The following is a 24,643-nucleotide window of genomic DNA, read 5'->3' on the forward strand; positions in this document are numbered from 1 at the left end:
CAATAAAATATATGCACTTTAGTTTCTAACAATTCTTTAAAAAGAAAGCAATATAAAATTTGTGTTCAGCTGTAATTTCATTTTTTTGGACTAATGGCTTGACTTCGTTGGGATTATTCCAGAGTTGTGGCATCTTGATTTCAACCAACTAGGCCTATGCTTAACTTTTAATCCCTTGATAAATGAATTTCCAAAGTTAAATTGTTCTCATATCACAGAATTGGACACTTTGTTTCATTTTTTTAATGTTTTATTGCAATAATGTACAGAAAAAAGAGGTGGAAAAGGAATATAAAAAATAAAAATGAACAATAGAAAAACAAACATGGCACCATAATATACATAAGAAATATCAACTTAGTTTTAAATATACAGCATTAAAACTTGACCACACAGAATAATATTGTTCAATCTTTTTGTTATGTCAATTTAGAATCACATTCTAAGCGGAGGATGAATAGATCCAAATTTTGGCAATATAATTCAAAATAATACACATATCTTTAAAGAACGTTGTCCTTCTTAAAGTCATATGAGTAAATTTATGTATATCAAAAGAAAACAATTGTGGAACAAGCCAAAGATTATGTCTAAATGTTTCCTCTGTGATTTTACATAATAAAGCTGACAACATACCCTTTTTAAACATTCTAATATGAAAAAAATATTTTGTTGAACCAATATCCCCTTAAGATCATAAGACACATATTTAATATTCTAGAAGTCCATTGATCTTTCATTTGTTAATGCATTATTTAGTTATATGTCAACTATTCAATCAATTCTAGTAGCTTACCAGTTTTACATCAGTAAACTAGTTAACAATACCCTTTGTTTCAAAATTACTCTAGATAACTAATGTCTTATTAAAGAGGACTGTGGATTTGGAAACATCCAGCACACTTTTCAAGTCTAATTCAGGAGTTTTAGATGCTGCTAACACATCTGGACAAAATTGCAAAATGTGATTGTGTCCCATAATTTTAGACAATTTAGATACTTCTACATCAGCAGGGATGGTTAGAAACATAATTAGCAATAAGCTGATATAAAATATTAATACCCCTATTAGACCATGTATACTTGGCCCAAATAGGGGAGGATTACTTGAAATTGTCCAACTGGGATTATCCCAAAGTGTAAGCATATAATGCAGATAAGGGTAAAAATCATGCTTCAGTTCCAATAACTTTAAAAGGTATCTTGCTGCCCTTACTGTTGGAAGCATAGTATGGTTGTATTTAAAAAAAATAAAAATCAAAGCCTTAATACTGAAAGGGGTCACGAAATAAGTTTCCAATTGTGCCAATAGTGGTTTTTAATTGGATCACTTGAATTCCAGAAGGAAACAGAAATTAAAATAAGGCCAAGTGATAAAGTTGAAAATCAGTTAAGTTAAACCCCCTTCATTGTAAGATAACTGTCATTTGATGAAAGGCATCTAGAGAGATCTTTCCTGTAAAAAAGTTTTTAATAACTTACAAATCAGTATACAGTGTCTTATGAGTATTAAAATAGGAGTGCCTCTAAATACATATATAAATCCTGAGAAAATGTTCATTTTTACAATGTTTATATTTTACCACTGGAATTTTTAACTATCTATTTATATCAATATTAATATAATATAAATAATTAGATATTATTTATATCTATAGAAAGAAAGTCTTACTGGAATAATTATTCCCAGATATTTAAAAGTATCCAAACACCAGGTAAAACCCCAGTTTGTACAAATTTCAGTAGTACAAACCAATCCATTGGAACCTATAGGAAGTATATGAAAGTAGATAAAAGTGAATCATCTGATATTTTATCATATTGTTGTAACATATATGTAACATGATAACATATACACACACACACACACACACACATTGTGTTGTAAAACAGTCATTATTATCCATAAAACATAATAATAGTTTTGTGTTCAGCTGCATTTAGACCCACAGTTTCGAAACCTTACAAAACAGGCCAGTTGGCCAAACAGTATTAAATAAAATTACAAGTAGTACTTGTTTAGCAACTCTTTGCAGTTATGACCATGATAAAAAAGTTATTTTATGACCAATCCTTGCATTTATGACCTTCACAGGTCTGTAAAGCAAAGGAAAGCTGAAATAAGATCATAAGCACAGTTGCAGTTTCACTTAGTGACCACTTCGCCTAATGACCTAATTGCAGGTCCCACTTGTGGTTACTAAAGAAGAACTACCTGTAAATATTGGAGGAGATAAAGGATGTTCTTGATAATTTCCATGAGACATATAGATGGGTGAATAAATAATTCTGTTTTGAATACTCCTGGCCAAAGGATTAAAGAACCAAATTTTTATCAAAGTATTTAAAAAAGAAGGAAACTCATATTTGACTTAAACTTGCTATAGAAAGTTCCATTGTAGAATTTCAAGGCATTTTCATTGTCAATTCAGATTTTTCTGAAGGTGATCAAGACCATTTTGATTCAAGGTTCAGCAGGATGAGTCCTAGTATTGTCTTAACATAAGTGCCATGGCAGTTTTTGAATTTTTTTGCATCAACATTTAACAAAGAAATGGTGCAATAACATTCGGCAAGAAAGGGCATTTTTTTAAACTTTGGTACTATATTCAGTATGTTCCTTAATCCATTTTAAAAGATGATGACTGTATATGCATTGTATTCTATACATGGTTTAGATTTATTAGTATTAAGCAGCAGACCTGGTTTGTTTTGTGAACTAAAATATATATTTTGGTAGCCTGCTGCAGTAGTGGTCTTAGTCTTTGCTTTTCAAGTCACATAAAGAAATTAGGAGGGTGGAGAGTGTTAGTCCAAACTCCTGAAAATTAATTAAAAGGTAACATTTATAATGTGAATGTATGTCAAGATTACCAGAGTTATAAATAACATATTTAGATAATATATCCATCCAGAAATGAATGGATTGTTGCATCATATTTTTGTCCACATGCCACAATTGTCTGCTCTTAGATTTCACTTAATTCTAACTTTAAAGGAATATCGTGCATCCAGCTGTGAATATTGCAAATACCTGGCAGTTAGTTTGTTACCATTTAAACAATGATTATATAGGGAATAATTTTTAAACATGATTGACATCCCTAGACTGTGTACTTTTCTCTGTGAACATTATTTTAAGGGTGTAAACTGCTCACTAAATCTTTAAAGCCCAGTTAATCTGTTTAGGTAATGAAGAAAAAAAACTGCATGAAAATATCCCGCAGGAATATTTAATTTAGAGTTAAAAGCTTTCTGAATGACTTAAACATAGTTTTAGAGCTGTGAATACTGTGTCTCTTCATTTTTATGTTTTCTCTTCTGAATCCTGCTTTTTCTGTATTGTAAAGGATTAAGCCACTTTAAAATGATTAATCCAGAACTATTATTCCCTTGAGAAAGTTAGCATTGTGGGCTATATATTTATAAACCACCCTTCTTCAGTCTACTCTCAAAAGACATGTTGGAAATTCTGAATATCAGGAACCTTGGGGCTATGGCCAAGGAGTTGCAGTCATAGCACATTTGAAGGACACAAGTTTAGGAAAGATCACTATGAGCAGCCACATGGAATGTTTTGGAACAATTCCAAATATATTATTTCAAGGCATTCATTTATCCTAGCTATTCTTTTTAAATTAATCGGCAACACAGAGTTGGGAGGTGGGGATTCTTTTGTTCCAAGTTAAAAAAAGAGTCTGTTAAATTCAAATATGGTAAGTACATAGTTCATATATATTTACTCATCAAAAAACAGGATTAGTTCTTAGAAATAAAGCTGCACTTAGCCGATCCATCCAAATCTATCCAAAATCAGTATTACTTAGTGTGCCCAATTCTCACAATATAAAGGCCAAACTACATATTATCTGTATCATATTGCATGCAATGATATCTGTCCCCTTTTCCCTTTCAAAAGTAAAAGATGGAATTCTGATCCAGATTATGCTGAGACAGGCATAAAGAGGTTTACCTGTCTTTGACATGTTAATCTGGATAGTCCTTCCTCCTGTCCTGCAGATTGCAGAGGAAAAAAGCTTCTAATTAAATGAGTGGCAGATTTTGTTCTGTGTAAAAAGTATATAAAATTAACCCTTATTTTAGTTTGACTTTTATTCTAATGTGGCTTAATACATACAAACCAGAAATTCTATAGCCATTTCTGATTTAAGTGAATTATATTAATTTTTATAAGTTTTAAATCTAGGTTATAGATGTTGTTTTAATATTTCAGTTACTTGAATATAATAATATAACAATATAAAATTAATCTAGAGGTTTACTGTTGAATCTTATAATACCTTCCAAAACTGCTTGCTCATAGCAACCATGACAGTAGATAGGAGGCAATATGTTTTTATTATTTGATTTGTAGAGGAACAGAACAGCTTTGAGATCAGTGGATCAGAGCTAGCTACTTCCACCCCTAAATGCCCTCTTTTCTGGATTTCTATCATGTTCTGCCAATGGCAGAGCTATTGGATTGATTGATTGATTGATTGATTGATTGATTGATTGATTTAGACAATTTCTTTAGCTGCCCATCTCACAATTGTAATCTGGGTAGCAAATTTAAGATTAAAAGCAACAGAAACAATACAGCCATAGCAACAAATAATAACACAATAACATAGTGATGCCTGAGAGCAATCTAACCCAATCCTTACAACAGCCATATTAAGAAAAATCACAGTGATGATCTAACCAAACCTCCAGATCCATGCCTAAGGCAATATCTAGGTCTTCAAGGACTTAGGAAATGCCAGCAGGGTTGAGGCCAAGTGAATCTCAAGGGTCTGGTGCTCCAAAGGACAGCACTGTGACAGAGAAGGCATGCTTCTTGGATCCCCCCAGATGGCACTGTTTGATGGACAAGATTTGGACTATGTCTACCCCATAAGGTCTAGTAGAATGGACAGATACAATTGGAAAAATGCACCATCCATTTGGACACAGTGGAAGACTGTACTACCAACCCTGATTGCATTCTTTTTTGTTTCCAACTCATTATTTGCACTCAGGCTGTCCAACCAAGTGTATGGGAAAGAGGTATAAATGCATCAAGTAGTTCCTTAATTAATATTGTAGTAAAGTTTGTAGTTCTTAAATTTGTTTCAAATATTTAAAAACATGACTTAAAGGTATAGATAAAGGGAGGCAACACACATGATAGCACAAAATGTAGGGAGCTCTATCCTTGTAAGGTTTGGAGAACAAAGTCCTGCATGGTCCTTGAGCGTGAAGAAGACAGATCAAATGTCCTACTTTTCTAGTACTGTACTAGGTTATTCTGGGAAAGAAATCAAGTCAGTAGGACTTGCCTTGAAAATGGGAAATAAAGGCAGAAAGGGTAGTATTCATGGCATAGAAATTAGTATTACTTACCTGCCTCCTTCACTTTTCTCTTTTTGTGCTCTGCCCTGACCCAGTTTTATGATGCTTCCTTTTCCTCTTCCCTAGGAATTCCACGGCCTCCACACCCTCCAGATATATCTCCTTATTATCCACTATCACCGGGCACTGTAGGGCAAATTCCCCATCCGCTAGGATGGTTAGTACCACAGTAAGGAGTTCCATTTTTTAATTTATTTTTTTGTTTTCCCTTTTTTTATGTATAAGTGTATTTGTGCATATATGTAGCGGGAAGTTTATCATGGTTATTTCCTTTGCCTGAAATGTGTATTTTGAAATAAACATGTTTATTTCACAGCTGCCAGTTTATTATGCTGGGAAATTAATAACTTGGTTAATAAAGATTAAATGATGGGTCATAGAATATTAAATAAGAATGGAAGTTGTGTGCAGCTTTTTAATTTGTTTTAATTTCTGATGATCCATGAAATGTTTATTTCAAGAGTTAGTACAAAGTATTGGAAATAAAATTTCCAGAATGATATAATGTTGGCAGTTTGCTAATTTTGATGGTTATTTTTATGATTCTTGGTACTTGTTTGTAAAACATCACATTTGTGTGCATCTCTAAAAATAATTTATTTTCATGTCTTGGGATATTTTTCCTTTTTATGAAACATATTTCAAAAATTAAAAGAGAGCTAAGTGAGTTGATGAAGAAAACTAAACTGATTTTAAGAATGTGTAATAACATGAAGATTAATTAAGGATTCCAATTTTAATCAAAATGTTTATTTCCTTTATAAAGCTGTGTAATAACAACATTACAGTAGTTCACTGAATCTAAGATGACCAAGGGCATGAGCCACTAGCATTATTCAAGCAGAACTCTCACATGTCTTACTTAGCAGAAAACAAAACAAAGGAGGGGGAAGTCTCAAATATGATTTATAAAAATGAAACAAAAAATGTATTTGATATGTAAATTACCCAACACCTTTTGACTAATGGTCTCAGAAGTGAGTAAATCTTAGCACATACCTGTTCCATTCTACTTTACAACATGCTCCATTTAAGTAATTGTAACTAGGCAAAGAGAGAAGGCTGAATAAAATGTGTAATGTCTTCACATAGTTAGGTGATCAAATGCACCAGGCATTTTAGGCGCTATAATATTTCAACATTTTTAGTAAGTTTGGCTTTTGGCTCATTATTTTCCTGATTTTTGAATTTTCTAATTTTTAGCTTTAAATTATCTTCTATGACTCATAAAGTCTATATGGCACACCTGTATGGCACATACCTTTGTATATTAATAATGTGCTGATTTTGAATAAAGTAGAAAGTTTCACAACTGGAACAAATGGCTTTCACCATGCATACCTCTATAAAGTTGTTTATTATTATAGGTAGGGTTCTTTAAAAGCCTCCTTCCTGGTATTATGCTAGTTATTTTTTATTTTATACATGAAAAGTATGGACCAAAGACTGAAGAAAATTAATGATTTTTATGCTAGAGAAAGTTAATGCTTGAATGAAAGAAGTAACGTAGACAGTAGCAAGACTTTTACAATGTGTTACTTCATTAGTTACCTCTGTAGCATATATCTACATGATTCACTTCTTCAGAAAAAAAGGAAATAAATTAATAGTTAACAGCTTTATCTCTGGTTCTATTTACATAAAGCACTTTATTGTACTTCTACAACATTCATGATAAAAGATCCTCAAAATTAAATACTTTAAAAATATGATTATTCTACTATTCTCGTTATACTTTTTTAACCAGTCTACATTTAACAAACATAGGATCCACTCCATACCAAAACAAATGGGATGTATTTAGGATAATACTAATACCAATAACAATACACACCAGAAAAAATCCATCCCATTCAGTTCAAACCTTTGAAAGACATAAAAAAAAAAAAAACCTAGCACAGACAAACAGTCATAAAAATCTATGAAGCTTTCATAAAATGCTGTTTGGTATGTTGCTGTATTTTTAATTATTGTAATGAGGTATGATTGTCTATTGGTTACCCACAATACTTCTTGGGGACTCTCCCCTGGTAACTCTTGTCAACACTTGTTAATCTGACAAAAGGCTACAAATTAAGCTCTGTTAATTTAATGTTTTCTCACCGAGATCTAAATACCAAAAGAGGCCCAAAGCGCAACTGAAGTCCTTTGATTCACTGTACTTTATTTTGGTATAAATTTACATTCATTATTGTTTTCCTTTGGATGTGTAGCCCTCAATTAGTGTGATGGCTCCATTAAAGCAAGCAAGACTTCGCCTTTAATTATTACAACAAAACACCTAGTTTCAGCTTGGGGAGAGGGTCTCTATTGACATAAGCAGAGGTTATAAAATTTAATTAGCCATTCGTATCAGATTTATGGCATTCAAATTGTTCTGTGTTTCTTTCCTTTGATCTGTTGCTGTACAATCCCCAAGATTTTTGTTCCAATCAAATGAGAATAAAACTTACTGGGTGGAGAACTTTAAAAAAACGAAAACAATTTTAAAAACCCTGTAATTGTTATTTTTTTATTCATTTCCTACCCTATCTTTCTAGGCAAGGTCAACCAGTTTATCCAATCACAACAGGAGGATTCCGACATCCCTACCCCACTGCTTTGACCGTCAATGCTTCCATGTCAAGGTGAGTTCAAAATACCTAGGTCTAATATATGGGTCAACTGTCATTTCCATTTATTATTCTTTTTGAGTGGCAAAGCTCTGCTAAAATCATATGCCTTAATTATACACTGTTCTCCATTTAGTATGAAAAAATTCCATCCATTGTTTTACATAAGAAAACCCTATCATGTGTCATGTACTAAAATTCAGTGTTTTGGAAGTTAATTTCTTTTAACTGATAGCTAACTGGAGGAAAACAGTTTAATAAGCCTGACGTACTAAGAAGCCAGGAGCTTATGCTCTTACAGGTTTTGTTTTCCCCATGGCTCTTCCTTCTAACATGAGTTTCTTGTGAAGAATAGAAGCAATCTACTTATTGTGCTGGAGAGGGGTGTTGAAATTTCTCCTCGTTCCTAAACTCAAATATTTTTACTTCACATAAAGAGACCCACCTGATCCTCAGAGATATATATTTATTTTCTTTTCCCCAACCTCCAATTAATTCCACCTAATTTTCCAAGAGATGCTAGTTTATTTACAAACTGCTTGGCAGCACTATGTTTAAGTAATCACTAATTGCTCCTAATGATAGTTTTATTCTCTGTTCATCTGATTTTCAGTCCAGTTAATTAAATCGGTGGAGGTTTAGACTTTCCTGATGGGCTGAAACAGCTAATCCATTTTGATGATGGCACATAATTGAATTAGCATGCATTACATAGCAAGGTTCCACATTCAGCCTCCTCTCCCTCCTCTCTACACGTTCCAGTCTTTGCAGCTTCTAGTGAAGGCTAGACAGCAGAAGGGGAAGGGTCTTAAAGATAGCAAGGGATTGAAGAAGCAGAAAGGAAATTTCTTGGCCAATAGATATTCTCAAAAGGTTTCAAACTGAAAAAGCTAAATAAACAAATTCTACTTGCACTTGTATTATTAGAACCCACATTCTCTGCTGTTGTTAATACTGTACATGTGAAAAAGATAGGCAGGGTCTGAAAAGATGTTTAAATGTCATCGGCTTGAGTTTAATTGTTATCAGTGAGGTTGTTCTATTTATTTTGTTTAGTTTTTCACAAGAGAGGGGAATGTGAGAGAAAGGGGGACAATATATTCCCCAGCTACGCCTTTATGAAAGAGAGCTAGTTAGAAAGGGTATACAGCAAACTAAATACATTATTGTGATAGGGGGATGACAGAAGTACAAGTCTATTATACTTACAACAGTTATAAGAATTGTATGCTCCTTGCCCTGCTCTGGCACATCCTTTGATATTCATTCTATTCAGCAGCAGGGCCAGGACTTCTCAGAATTAAGTGATGGGTCATTATACTTTAAACACCATGGAGAAGCCTAGATTGGCAATTAAACAGCACTTGCTGACACTCGCTTGTGCCACTCCGTGACCCCCTTTAGATTGAGATGTTGAAGCTCGGGGCCCTCAGCCTGCTAAATTGGTAGTAGGCACTTCTCCTGATGAGGGCTGGCTCTGAAATCTGCCGGCTTCAAAGGGAGCAAGATCATGTATAAACCATAATGTGGGTGCACCGTGGTTCAAAAAAATAAAATAAAATAAAGTGAGGCAGGAATAGATGAAATGTTACAAGTGCAAGGGGAAAATGAGGGGATAATGACAAACCTAATGCAACTCAAAGCAGAATAGTTGCATGAAAAAATGCATCCCACTGCTTGTGCATAAAATCAAGGCAGGCAGATGACATCCAGTTAACAGAAACATGTCAACAGTGAAATAAAGTGAGAGCGCATAAGAGAGATAAGCCCCTGAGACAGCCAGGAACAAAAAATTAGTTGTCCTTAACAAGTTACAGCTCATCATTATATTCTGGCTTGGAGCCATAAAAGCAGACAGGGTATATAATGAGCTACTTAGAATTTTTAGAGTGTTTATTGCAATTGGGATAGGTGCCGGTCTGCAGGAAGATATTTTGCAGTCAAAGCCATAGGATCTCTCTCTGTCTTATGTTCTTATATAATGCACTGTGAGGAACTCACACATCTCTCAAAGAGACATAAAGCAAAAATCCATATGTACATAGTGACATGTGTATCAGCACAGACAGAGAAGACATTCAATAAATAACTTTCATATGTGAATTTTTCAAAACCATGACCTAGTCACACAAAAGGCATATGAATGTGCTTCTATTATATTGTCATATTGTATTGAATAATTATATTGAGGGATGGTTAGTATTTAATAATTTTGACTCTGTGCCCTCTCATTTCAGTGTAAATAAGAAAGTAGAGTGTAGCTTCCTTTCCTGACATTTTCACACGTATACATACGCCTTTCAAACTCAACTCTATTTTTTTTTTTCCTCTATAGCGAAATCATCCTTGGGGAATTGACCCATTTTGGCTACTTCTGTGTTCCAATTTACATCTATGCTTACTTTTTATATCATCTCAGAACCTTAAGAAATGAAATGTTAAGAAATGAAAAGAGTAACAACTTTTTTGACAATCAGACATAACATTAAACTCAGCAGTCCTGTGAAACTTTTTAAAGTCAGACAGATTTGAGCTTTGAAAGCGGAGAATCTTCCTCAGCTGTTCTTCGTAACATTGGAAAATGTTTTTTCTTCTTCCTTCACATCAGCCTTCTTTGCTTTATCAATGATCTTTACTATTCTTCCCATCCTTTAGGCATTTTGCATCAACTAATTTTAGTTGAAAGATTATAATAACTAGATTTTCCAGAACTTTAAGTATATTATTTTTCCAAAGTTATGTTACAAGTTATTTTATTACAAGGTTTAGTTTTATCATGTCATGACTTTGCCCATGATTTTCCCAGGGTGAACTAGGAAAGAGGTTATAGGTGGGGGATAAATAATAATTGTATGATTTTTCCCTTTTTTCCACATGGGAAAGAGCTATTTCCCACAAATCCTCTTCGAATGAAACTAAGATAAAGAATTTAATGCTTTATCACAGTATTGCCCAACCAGGAGCACTCTCTGTGTGCTGAAGGTTCTGCTCCCAAATTCCCAAGGGCCATGTTCCCTGGGAACAAATCTGGAAGATTCCAGGTTGGAGAAGAGTGCATTTCTACATAAATACTAATAATATAAAATTTCCCCTTACACAGCAAAACTTAATTGCAGCATCATCTGTTTTTAGCAGTAGTACAGCTGGTTTCTCTTCTCTCTTATCAAAAATCAGAAATAAGTCAATGAAATTACTACTTTTTTGTTCACCTTGGTTTAGGAAGCCTTTAGATATGACTTAATCACCTTTTGATTTGCTTCCTTGTTCACCCAGTGCCATAATAAGACTTTCCAAACTTGCTTTTAAAGTTAAAGCACCTTCTTGCTTAACCTTTTGTCTACTACCTTTTTAAAAAGTTAAGAAACATTTAAGATAACACACCCTTCATAAAAAATAGTTTTCTAGTCTACATTTGGTACTCTGTTTTTCATTGTATATCCCTTATGTTTTGGCATTCAAGGGAAGAGAATCTACTGCTTATCCATATTGTTGAAGGAATGCAATTGATTAAAAACAAGCAAATATTTTTATAAAGTATAAAATAAAACTACTCACAATTTGGCTTAGTTATACCATAATCCAAAATAGTTTTTAAGCTGGAAAGCTTTTTCTTTCCATTTTCTGTCCTCTGTCCCCTTTCAATCTCTTCTTTCCATCCTGTTTGTTCTTATGTGTCACAAAATGTGAATCCTTTGTCAGGAAATGGCTGAGTTAGGTGATGAGCATACGCATGCACTGAAATAAGGTCTTAGGTATTCTTCTACAGGATTTTTACCTGTAGAAAATGGACTTCCTATTCTTAGGGACAGAGATAGTTTTTGCGCCATTCAGTGGTATCGCCAAAGTCAGTGCTTTGTTTTTTCCATAGAACACCAGTCCCCAAACTCTCTAGCTCATCAACCCCTTTATGAAGTTTCAGACTGTTCATTGATCCCCCACACTAATTGTAATAATAATAATAATAATAATAATAATAATAATAATAATAATAGAAAGAACTGGAGAAAATCACAAAATATAAAGACTGCAAGTAGGAGTAGAATGACTATAGTGAAAGAAAGCAAAGGTAGTCTCAATAGTAATAGGCACCTTGGGTGCAATCCCAAAACATCCGGAGTACCACTTGAAGACCATCGGCACTGACAAAATCACCATCAGTCAATTGCAAAAGGCAGCTTTACTTGGAACAGCTTGCATCCTGCGCCGATACCTTTAACACCATCAGACAAGAAGATCTGCCTATCCCAGGTCCTTGGGAAGGACTTGAGAGGTAGATAAAAATGCCAAATCCAGTCTAAACATCTGCCTGTGTGACCAACAGTAATAATAACTAACCGCAATAATAATAATATCAACCTTGTATAATTCCGTTCATCCTTGGGGGTCAATATTGACCACTTTGGGGAACCCTGCCATAGAATTAGAAGAACAGTAATACTATATACTCTGTGACATAAGACTACGGGAGATACTTCTCTTTTCCACAGAAGTCAGGATGATCCAGTATATAAGACAAAAACAGGCTTTATGTCTCCCACAGTCCCAACCATGACAGAGGCAGACAACAGATGCAGAGCGCTACCTCTACACTTTCAGATGCCATCTGTGTTGTTGTTGTTTTGTATGTTGATTCTGATTTTAAAAATAGATATCAACAGATAGAATTAGCTTTTGTAATTAAAAGCTATGAAATCTAATGAGCTTTTGGAAAAGAGCTTGATCATTGTCTTTTCTGTTTGTTCTGAGAGCCAATCTTTCTGTGTCAGGGAGAGAATGCATTGCTTAAGTAAGGTAGATATTTTATTCTATTTTGACTGGTACTGTCTTATTTGATCCATTTCTCTTAGGCCCAAGTATTTAGAAATTGGCATATCCAATTAGCTTATTTATTAATATAGCCATCCATTCTCATTCTCATTCTCTCTCTCTCTTTCTCTCTCTCTCTCTCACACACACACACACACACACACAAAACACCACCTTTCTGGATATAGATCTTTATTAGGATTATAACTAATCCTAATGATTAGCACTAATCAGTTATATTCTTGCAGTTATTTATATTGAATACTTTAAACACAAGGTATTAATTTGGGGTCTCCAGGGGTGTTAGACCACAATATCTCTCATCTCCCATAATCTTGGGAATGGTGTATGAAATATATATTCCAATATTCTGGACTTCCCCAAATCCTTGCTTAGCTAAAATATACCTCTACCTCTACCTCTACCTCTACCTACCTACCTACCTACCTACCTATCTATCTTTGTTCTGTATGATGTCACATCTCACACATCCCATTTCCCACCTATTCAAAGCTGTCCTACATTCATTCTTCATTTGAGTCTTGGTTGTACTAACCCTGTGATATTAAAGAGCCCATGGTAAATAATGTGAATTATAACAAAACATACCAGAAAGATATAGATATATTCATATTTTGTGAACTTCAGAACATATACTTTAACTTTGTGATAATTATTCAATTGTTGTTACATAGAAATGATACTAAGACTCCTTTTAAATCAAATGCCCCCCAATTTTTTCCCCCTATGCTGTAAGTATTAATAGAACAGAAGTTAAACAAATTTCCTTGTGCCATACTTAAAATAAAAACATGCATACATAAAATAATATAAAGAATTGCACATGAATGATAGTACTGTTAACATTTTATTATCTCTTAATATATATCAATAAAACAGCCACCTTTAATTTGATTTGATATTCTGACTGGAGCTTTAAATCTATAATGCTTTATTTTTCATAATCTGCTGCAAATTAAGATTGTGCTTTATATTCAAGTGAATGTGCTGAAATTTCATTGTGTTTTCATGAACTGAATTGCTATTTATAAGTGTTTGAAGAAAATCTTAGTGATTAATAGTAAATGAGTTAATGACCATAGTGAATGGATATTTTTAAAATATATTTTGAATAATGGATACCAGTTTTCATATGCTTGCATAGTTTTTATATCCTTGTAATGTGCCTTTATTATATGTGTGTACACACCTGTCCCCATTCATTCATTATTATTCTGACGATTTACACAGCTTTATCTCCTCTAGGTTCCCTCCACACATGGTCCCTCCTCATCATAGTTTACATACAACTGGGATTCCTCATCCAGCAATAGTCACCCCAACAGTCAAACAAGAATCTTCCCAGAATGATGTTGGCTCACTCCATAGCTCGTAAGTTGTTATTGTTGTTTACATTTAAATTTAGTTTCAAATGGTGTCTAATTTGTGGCTAGCAGTGTTTAAAAGCCTTTCTTAATACAATTCAGGTTAAAGATATAAACATAAGGAGCTGCCTTAGACTGAGTTTGATCATTGGACTAGTTAGCTCAGTGATTTACAGTTATTTTCCAGAGTTTCCAGCATGGAGTCTTTCAATATCCTATTGGAAGCTGACAGAGATCAAAGCATCAACCTTCAACCTGTAAGGTTATGCTCAGCCAATGACCTATTATCCATTTGTTTTAAATTTGTTTACATGAGCATTTAGGCTCTCATTAAAATCTCTTGACTCATATCAATCTCTGATTTGTTCATAGTGAATGGATGTCAAATTCATTTAGAGAATTTCTACCTATCTGGATTCTTTGCTTGGAGAGTACCTGTGAAAAGCAAGCATACTTATATTTGAACATGTGAAATTATATATCAAATGTGCATAGTGTTTGAGCCAAGATCATGAACAGTACAGTTGGAGCAATCTGGAATCTCTTATTTGTGTATTCGTGGGTTACTGATAATGAGGTATACAACCTTAAGTATTCTTTCCAAAATTATACTCAAGTGTTTAATCCAAATCTAGTATCTTGATCCTAGAAACTGAAATCATGATTCATATACATTTCCTATAAAATCAAATGGTGGCTTTATTGGTCAACATTAGAATAAACAACATGAACTTTTCTTATATTTCTACCCAGCACAGACTTGTATATGTTATGCTAAGCCTTCTGTTTCAGAGTAATCATAGTCAGTTTTACCAAATACACTTTGGTTAAGTACTTTGAGATATATAAAAGGAAGGTAAATTATTTTTATACTGATGGTTTTCCTTCAGCTCAAATGGATTCACTTATGACCAATAATTATATAAAGAGCTATATTTTGATGAGAGGCTATGATGAGAGGCTAGTCACCCATTGGGGGGAGATGGGCGGCATACAAATTTATTAATAAATAAATATAAATAAATATTTTAGAATGCCCACATTCCAATGCAAAAGTTCCAGATTCATACCTTGATATCTGAGTTGGGGAAATCCTCCTCTGCCTGAAGTCCCGTTACTGCTGCTATAGAGTAGCCAATAATGTGTCAAGTTATTGTTCATGTGTTCAGGAGGTCCTTCACTCTGCCTTTGTAATTTTTGATAGCTCTCAGCTACTAAAGTAAAATTACATAAACAGAGGGAAAAATTTCCTGAATCTTCTAGTTTTTATCACTACCCATACCAGAAAAGAAGACGAAGAAAAGAAGAAGAAGAAGAAAAGGAGATGATGATGATGATGATAATGATAATGATGATTGAAATGTTTCTTTGCTGTCTGCTTTTTTGTTTTGTTTTTTTATGAGAATTGCATTTTGGCTTTGTATTCAGAAAGAAGAATAGTAAATTGGCCATGTAAGGGGACAGATGTAATAGCTGTTACTTCTGTTGCCACTGGTCGCAGCAACAAAGATAAGAGCAAAGTAGTTTCCTATCTGGTCAGGGCAATATTGTTGATTGTCAAGATGAAGAGAGCAGCTTTTTATCAGCATAAATAGCCAATTTCTCCATATATTATATAGAAAAGACACATTGAAACCTATCATTTTAGAACAAGAAACCAATGAGTAGTCATTGTGAAAATCAATAGTACAAGAGGATCACAATGCATTAGAAACCAAAAATATTCCATAAATTAATAACTGAATTATATGTTGTCATCAAGTTAACAGCACTCCAGCTTGTATTTATCTCTAATCTGCAAGCATTTGTTTTCATACCTTATGCTTCAAACTTAAGAACCAGGCTCAAAAATCTAATCTTGCAGTTTTTAGTTTCCATCCTGTATGGCTGGGGGTCTTCTCTCCAGTTACTGATCCCTGAGACCATCCCTATGATGCCTCTTATTTAAACTGTTATACCACCTTAAAGAATCTTTCTGTGCTCTGAGCCATCAATGTTATTGCAACACATACACCACCCATTATTCTGAAATAAGTAAAAAGGCAACAATGTAGTGTACCATTCTTGTCTGTAATCTTATGAAGCAGTAGTACCATACTGTCTTGTAAATGCACTCTTTATTGTGTATGTGTGTGTGTGTATGTATATATTATTATTAATTAAAATCTTTAAGCAGATTTTAACCCTGCACAATGGGATACAAATTACTAAACATAAAATAGAACTCTCTCTTGCATTTTATAAAGATGTCCCACTTTTATGCCTTGCTGGAAGATTCTCAAATATAAGATAAGTAAAAAAATTCCTTTACTCCTTGCTATGGTTTTGTTTGAGAGGAGGTTAAAGTATAATATAGAATATATAATGTCATGCAAGTTCTGTTTTTCTATTTCTTGTCAACCATCTAGAAAACATCAGGACTCCAAAAAAGAAGAGGAGAAAAAGAAACCACACATAAAGAAACCTCTTAATGCATTTATGTTGTATATGAAGGAAATGAGAGCAAAAGTTGTAGCAGAATGCACACTGAAAGAGAGTGCTGCCATCAATCAAATTCTTGGTCGAAGGGTAGGTAACTAGTCAGGATATGTATAGAAACCTGTAAAGTGTTGGATGAAACAAGCAAGATGTCTAAAATGAAAAGACACATTGACATTTCCTTCTGTTTTGGGATAATATATAGATGATTATTACTTCTACATGTAGGCACACTTCTACAGCATAACTAAATGCTACTTAATGTCAGTATATGCATTTCCCTATATCCCTTGATTTTTAGGTTTGAATGTAATCGCTGCCTTTTCATCTTCATTTTCCAACCACAATGTTTGGTATACTTTGTTATTTCTCTTGATTTTTAAAAGTACACGAGTGGTTGGATTCAAATTCTAATCCATATTTGTAGCCTCTTGGAACAGGAATACCCTATCCACAAACCTTTAGATGTTGATGCTGGAATCTCCATTCTCTAGATGCAAGGATCCTAAATCTGATGAGTAGATTCCTAAGAGCCATCATTTAGCAACATGACTAATAACAATAATAATAATGCAGCAATTACTAGCACTATTTTTGTACCTTTTAGTTAGTTTTGACTCCTAGTGACTACAGGATAAGACCATGCAGTCTTATTGGCAATATTTTTGGAAGTGGCTGGCCACTGCCTTCTTTTTAGGGTTGAGACTGACTGGCCCAAAGTTACGTTTGCTATGTTGAAGGTTAAACAGTTTGCCTTGTAGGTCAGCAGTACAGGCATTAAAAATATGTGCTACAGTTTTTGTTTCTTCTTGTTGTTTTGTCTTAGGGAGGTATTTTAGAATGATATGAAAGGAAGTGCAGAGTAATTTAAAGTGTGAGCTGTTTGAGGGACATTTCCTGCATGTCTCACTCAAATATAGCTTAGTACAAACTGAACCATGCTTGAGCTATTACACCTTTCTTTTTTCATCAGTGGTGATTAATTGAATCTTGGCTAAAGTAACAGTGAAATAGACTTTATAAATGCAATAATGTGTTAATCCATGTCTGTTGATACATTTTATTGGATGCAACTTTCTAAGATGTATTATATGTGTACTGTATTACTGAATATTCTTGTGACTGTGACTCTGTTTCCTTTTTCTTCACAGTGGCATGCACTATCTAGAGAAGAACAAGCAAAATATTATGAACTAGCCAGAAAGGAACGGCAACTTCACATGCAACTTTACCCCGGCTGGTCCGCACGGGATAACTATGTAGGTGGCTATGTAGGTAGAATTTTTTTCAGTAGTAGAGCTTGTAGACAAGTACTGCTGTAATCTGCTGAAGTACGCCCACACACGAAAGACAAGCACTACCAATCCGGTAATTATAGCGGATGTTTCCGTTCTGTCGCCAACCCAATTGGATACAATTGGCACCCATTCAATAGAGGTGTGTCAGTAAAGTTGTATGAGAACAAATTTCTTGCAGAATATATATCCCATTAGAACATTAACTTTTTTAAACTTTACCAAAATAATAATAATAATAATAATAATAATAATAATAATAATAATAATAATAATAATACAGTTCTCTTTCTATTCTCACCTTCATCTCTTTCTCCAACCCCCAAAATTGAGTGCCTTGTTGCATACCTGTGTGAGAGTATGGTGGAAAGTGGAAGAATGGCTTACCCTAGCTTCAGAGAAGGCAAAGATTTGTTGGAAGTCTTGCTCTCAAGTGGGGCTAAATAAATTATTCCACCCTCTACTGTTTTATATTTTACTTCATTGTACAATTGTCTGTCATGATCACAGTTTGTTTGAAAATGATTTTGGCTTACCAAATATCTTGTACTGGCTCTTTGTTGTCTAGCCCCTTTGTTATCTAAGTTTCCCCTTTGAAAGGTCCTGAGGAGCTTGGTTGAAGAGCGCAGTGCATCATTTTGCATCTTACATGACCCTGTCTGTGTGTTATCTTTGCAGATACATTGTGAATAAGCATTTCACACTGCAATGCTCATTTAAGCTCTGTTGAACTGGCTGGATGTATATTTTGATGTAGAGGGAGGGCATGAAGATCTGTCTCTGATCCACCAGATGATATTCATGATTGTTTATTTCTGTGTGTTTGTGACTGAAATATACATTTACTACACAACGAGTGCAATAATTATCTCTCAGGGAAGGTACTGCATCAGTATGAAGCATTTCCAGCATGAACCATATGATCTTAAACTTAAACACTCCAGTCAGTGTATGGTAAATTTCAAATAGAGCCCAAATATTTTAACTAGCAATTTGTAGATTACAAGTAGAAAATTGGGGAAAATGAGTTTATTCTGTTTATATAAAGTCTTTCCTCTGTTTTATCACAAAGAAATTGCTAAACTGTGTGGTAAAATTTGCATCTGGGTTGGGCCGCTATATAAATTGTTTTAAATAAAAAACAGATGGATAAATTACCTTGTAAAGGCAGTAAAAATAAAATGAAAATCTGCATACAAGCTAAAACCAAAGAAATAAAAACATGGGGTGAATGTCCTGTAGCTCCACCATATCTGAACAAAGCATCTTGCACGTGTCCTGTAAATCAGTAGACTTAGAGTTTGGTAGCCTGTTTAAGCAACTGGTTCTTCAAAAAGACATTATTGAAAAGATTCTGATTTATATCTCTTGGGATAACCAGCTGCCAAAAGGGGGGCAAGAGAGATTTTAGCAGTGCCATACTATTCAAACATGAGAAATTACACAACTTAAATTATTCTGTCTATGCCTTTGCAATAAGTAGAGGATGCCTGACTTCCCTGGAATTTGATATATTTTTAGTTTCACTTCTCTTAAAGGAGACGCTTTGTTTACATGTTACACTAAGCCATTTCTGCAGAGTCAAACTCACTCATTCAGTAAGTTAAAAATATTGCTTTACCAATTTTTGGTAAATTCATTCTTATGAATCTGTTTGAGACTGTCTCTGCTTAGGTGTATATTAGCAGGTTACTCTCTATATAGCAGTACATAAATTATTTATTTATTTGAAACATTTATATAGCTGCCCAACCATATCAAGCATGTTATCAAGCAACATACAAGGAATTCTGTTTCTTTGAGGCTGGCACAGATGAATGTCCTGTTTTAAATGCTAGTAACCCACATTACTAATCCATGCCTTTCCCCTCTGTTAATATTTGTTCCTATTGCCTCCAGTATTTCCCTTGCCTGCAAGCATATAGCAGTGCTTGTACATCTTTTTTTGAGGTCACTTTTTTTTGCAACCCAAGGGTATATTTCTGTTTGTTCTTGTCATCTCCAGATTGATAGTTCAAAGTAGTTACTAGGAATTAAACTGAAATTCATTCTGCTACTGCACAGTCTAATTTCCTCTTGGGAATTCACAGGGCCATGCTGCAAGGCTTGAAAGATTTTTAGGAAACATCTCCTCCTCCTCCTCCTCCTCCTCCTCCTCCTCCTCCTCCTCCTCCTCCTCCTCCTCCTCCTCCATCACTTTGACAGATGGGCAGGTTCAGTGTTTTAAACATTGGGACCTTTACAGTTGTCCTCCATGTGGAACCACTGAAACTCTCTTTCTGCTCAAGCTAAAAAGGATAGGCAAAGAAAGCTGAGGCATTTCTCAGGAGCTTCAAGTTTTATCCCTATCTGACATTCAGGGGGAACTTTCCTGAATGTGAGGGGTAGGAGAGCTCAGTAGATCAGTACAGCCATAAGATCTAAAAGGGATTTAATCCTTTTGCCATGTTAGTTGGAACTGATTCACTTTCACAGACTTTCTTTGGACAACAGCTTTCCTATGGATGTAGAAAGATAATAAATGTAGGATACGTTCTTTGTGTGGTAAACAAATCTCATTCACTTTCTATTTATATATTGTACACATAATGGCAGCAATATGAAGCACTGAATGTTTTTTTTTTTCTTATATACTTACTTTTTTCACAAATCTAGGCAAAATCAAACTTTAGGAACTAAGCATTTGAATGGTCAGCCTTCAGATACTAACTTTTGCCAACTGAAATAAGAATTCTATAAATGCTAGAAAAGGTATTCTTGGTTTGTTTTACATAAAAAGTCAGTTTCAGTTCAATTCCAAGACACCTTAAATTACCAATATATGTATGTCATTACCAATTTTTATTTGCATAATGAAATACATTAACAAATACATAAAATTCAGTGAAATTCACAGTGAGATGACAATGCATTTCCCCCAGAATCAGATTGCTTGCACCAGGTATTATGTGCCTGAAGACTCATAAAATGTAAGAACATTTTTATATTCCAAATAACAGTAAGACATTTAAAATCAATGGAACAGCATAGTAGACATGTTATGAGATTATCAGTGTTTAACAAATATGAATGAATTGAAATGCCTAAAGAAATCATGGGTTCAAGGTGAAGTACTGACTAAAAATGACTGCTTAGTATTTATATTAGTAAAAAACAACTAAAATTTGATGTGAAGAAATGTGAATAAAGTGACATAAGATAAACATTTAAAAAATGAATGCCAATATTCGTTTCTGGTTTCCTATTTTGTAAAGAACACAAAAAAATAGAAAAAAGGAACCTAAAATGATCAAAGGATGTTACACAGTCTTGTTATAGTTATGATTTTTTGTTACGAAATATAAGAAAAGGATGAATAAGAAAGGGATTTATAAAATTATGATGGGTATTAAAAATGGAAGGAGAAAGAAAAAGAGAACTTTCTCCTTATAATTTAGCTTAGTGAAATAATGAAAATTTTGGCAGCATGTTTGGATACAAAAGGGATAATTATAGTACAATATTAACATATATAATTTGTTCTCTGCTTGTCAGTACAGTAAAACCTTGATTTAGTAGCCCTCAATTTAATGGGTTTTAAATTTATTAGACAAAATTTGAGCTCATACTTCACCATTGTTTAGCAGACAATCACCCAGTTTAATGGATAAATCCAAATTCTGTCTGGACAATTTACATAAAATATGTAATTATATAAATTTTGTAAATTGAAGATTTATTGGACATATCGATTTAGCAGATACCCTTTCCCTCCAAATGGGCCACTAAATAGAGGATATACTGTATTGCTTTTTAAAACTGATCAACATTTTGGACAATAGATTAACGGCTGCATATACCTCTGAACACTGGAAAGCAATAGGACAGAAATTGAAAAATCCCCCCCCAACATAGTAATTATGAAAATAAGTGTACAGAAAAAGCAGAACATAGAGATTTGTCTAATCATGTAAAGCAGTTCTTTTAAGTTACATATTTTTCATAAATTTCCAGCATATATCATAATTCAACTTAGAAATGTGCCCTTATTTTCAATGATCTATGAGCTTCTCAGTGTAATATATTCAATACTACACTATATTAAAGATACTATATTAAAGTATATTACACTATACACTATAATAAACTTAGAAGTGTCTAAATGCTAAGTAAGTACAAGATAACCTACATGGATTTTTTATGAGTTTACAGCTGTTAAATTAAAGATTTGTTCTTAAGCTGGCATCTTTAAATTCCTACCCTGACTTCCTACCTTTGGAGGGAAAAGCCCACAGCATTCCTCCTGATATTTGCCTATGTGAAATGAGAGAAGGTGGGACATTTATGTATTTAGATCAATACTGTCCTTTTTATGAAGATTGCCATCTCATATACGTTATGCCTGTTTTAATGAAAATGTCATAGTTGGATGATCATTTCAGAGACCTCCCCTCAGATCAGGATGGAGCCATTTCTGATACCATGACCAAACCTTGCACAACTACTATTATAGAGTATTAGCATTTGGCCAAACTGAGTTTTATTGGTGTTACTTTGCTATTTTGATGTATAATTGACATAAATGACCTAGTGTATTTTGTTTTATGATTGCCTTTCAAAAAAGTCAGTCCAATTTTATTCATCAGATGTTGCAGGTTAAGAATTGCAACAAAATGTGGCAGTCTGCAGATACGCTGTTCAGGATCCTGTGTCCTTTTGTTTCTCTCTCTACTTGATTTTTCATTTGTCCCTCCAAATAGTCAGTTTCATACCCACCCATATGGGTCATGACTTTTGTTTTGGCCCTCCTTCATCAAGGATTTTCCCCCCTAAATACTGTATGTCTTATATTTTGCAAACCATGGAAATCTCCCAAATTACTATCTTCTTTTGTGTGATGTTTTTTAAATATATGAACCAAAACAATTTAACAGTGATAAGGATGTGCAAGAGCTTTTGATCTTGTTATATTTTTCACTGAAAAATATAATCCAAGTTATCAGAATTCTAACAAAAACAAAATTTCTTAGAACTTTTCCTTTTCCTCTTTCCCCCAACGTTTCTGTGAAGTTATGAATTATTTAATATTTGTTTCAGAGGAAATATGGAACATCTGTTAACATCACTTTCCTGGTTTGGTTTTAAAAGGGAACAAAACTTTTTGGGATAAAGAAAATGATCTTGTTGAATATTTTTTATGGTTTATTTCAAGAAAATTGTTGCTTTTCATTGCTTACTTACAATGACTGATTAGGTGTTCTAAATTTTCTTCTCAACAAGTTCTTTTATTATATGATCGTGATGGAGGAAGTTACTTCAGTAAAAAATATGTTTCTGTTGTTTCTCCTCTAGAGGGATTTATTTTGTTATATTTCATCCCTATCGTATTCCTCCAAACTAGTAAATCATATATTATGCATCAATGAATGTTTGGTATAAAATCCAGTCTTGTTTTAGAGACACATTGTCCTGTTCTGTATTTTATATTCTAAAACACTTAACTATTTCCCTAATATTGATGTAGATATAGCCAAAATTTAGTTTGCTACCAATACAACTGAGTTTTTAGCACAGGAACTTCAGAGACATTAGTCTCCAGGGATGCCGTGGATGAAAGTGTAACTAAGATCCCAGTTCCACTCCACAAATCACCCCATGAAAGGTATAAGTGAATTTCGGCCTTTGCTAGAGTCAATCCTTATTCAGTTGTTAGAGTATTCCCGGCAGTGCATTAAATTTTAACAAAACAAGGAGCCAAATACACAACCTTCCTTCTGTCACCAAAAATTCTCCTGAACAAGACTTTGCCTGTCACATCCAAAACAGCAGGGTAGCAGTTTATCACCTGAATGAGCAAAGAGGAACAGGTTCAAAGGCCTTGTGCCTGGATGCCTATAGGAGCTGTATCTTCAAAAGGAACATTCACATCCCCTGTTCTTGCTAGTACATTCCAGGTAGCATAAATATCATAGTGGACATGCTGAGTAGAAACCCAAAATGAATTGTTGAAGTGGTAACTAGACCAAAGCTTTTGAAAAGCAGACACAACAGATATAGGAAAGCCCCTGCCCCCCATTATCATGCTTTCTTTATGTTTATAGCTATATTTCCATTAAGCACAAATTCTCATCCCGACAGTATGATTTCCATTCACAAGTGAAAGGGCAGAGTATTTGGTCTATACCACTTCCTTGTAAATTTCCGTTATTATTTTGTTGTCGAAGCAAAAGTCTAACAGGCCATCATGTTGTTTCTAGCCTAGGCCAATAAAAGATGAAATTGAGTAGTTCTTATTTATTTGCTATTTGGGGAGTAAAAGTTATTTATTACCAAAGTTACAAAATGTTCACTTTCATACACACTGAAACTATTTTTGGTTCATTTCATAAAGTTACAGAAATACAAATGCAATTTCCTGAAGTTCTACAGCACAAATGTAATTTACTATCTAGAGAACTTCCATCTTTTTCTAACAATTAATAATATTTTGGAAAATGACCCATATTTAGCACAATTTTAAAATTCATTTTTATTTTGATTCATGATATTTTACAAGCATTTGTAGAGTATCTTTTGGGTAGACAGGGGTGAGAATTTCACTTGGTTTGTATTTTTTTATGAGAACTTTCCAAAATCCCAAATTCCCTGAGAATGAGGCTGTAAAAGTATAGGTTGAAAAGAAGAGCTGAATGAA

At 33.9% G+C, this 24,643-nt stretch overlaps 1 protein-coding gene across 19 annotated transcripts in view; it reads left to right on the forward strand.

The window, feature by feature from the left end:
- TCF7L2 (transcription factor 7 like 2) overlaps positions 1 to 24,643 on the forward strand; it is a 208,590-nt gene that overhangs the window by 173,290 nt on the left and 10,657 nt on the right. For 5 of the 19 annotated variants that reach the window (XM_025166840.2, XM_015888115.3, XM_015888114.3 and 2 more), the window contains exons 6-10: positions 5,461 to 5,563; positions 7,935 to 8,021; positions 14,064 to 14,204; positions 16,606 to 16,765; positions 17,827 to 17,946. In XM_025166840.2, the coding sequence (XP_025022608.1) occupies positions 5,461 to 5,563; positions 7,935 to 8,021; positions 14,064 to 14,204; positions 16,606 to 16,765; positions 17,827 to 17,946 (611 nt within the window). The remainder of the gene's footprint in view (positions 1 to 5,460; positions 5,564 to 7,934; positions 8,022 to 14,063; positions 14,205 to 16,605; positions 16,766 to 17,826; positions 17,947 to 24,643) is intronic. The other 14 variants (XM_007428523.4, XM_025166842.2, XM_007428516.4 and 11 more) reach the window with 6 other exon arrangements.

Source organism: Python bivittatus, unplaced genomic scaffold, assembly GCF_059951505.1.
Source record: "Python bivittatus isolate LINGU-HERP-01145 unplaced genomic scaffold, Pbiv_v1 ctg000980_np1212, whole genome shotgun sequence".
Lineage (NCBI taxonomy): Eukaryota > Metazoa > Chordata > Lepidosauria > Squamata > Pythonidae > Python > Python bivittatus.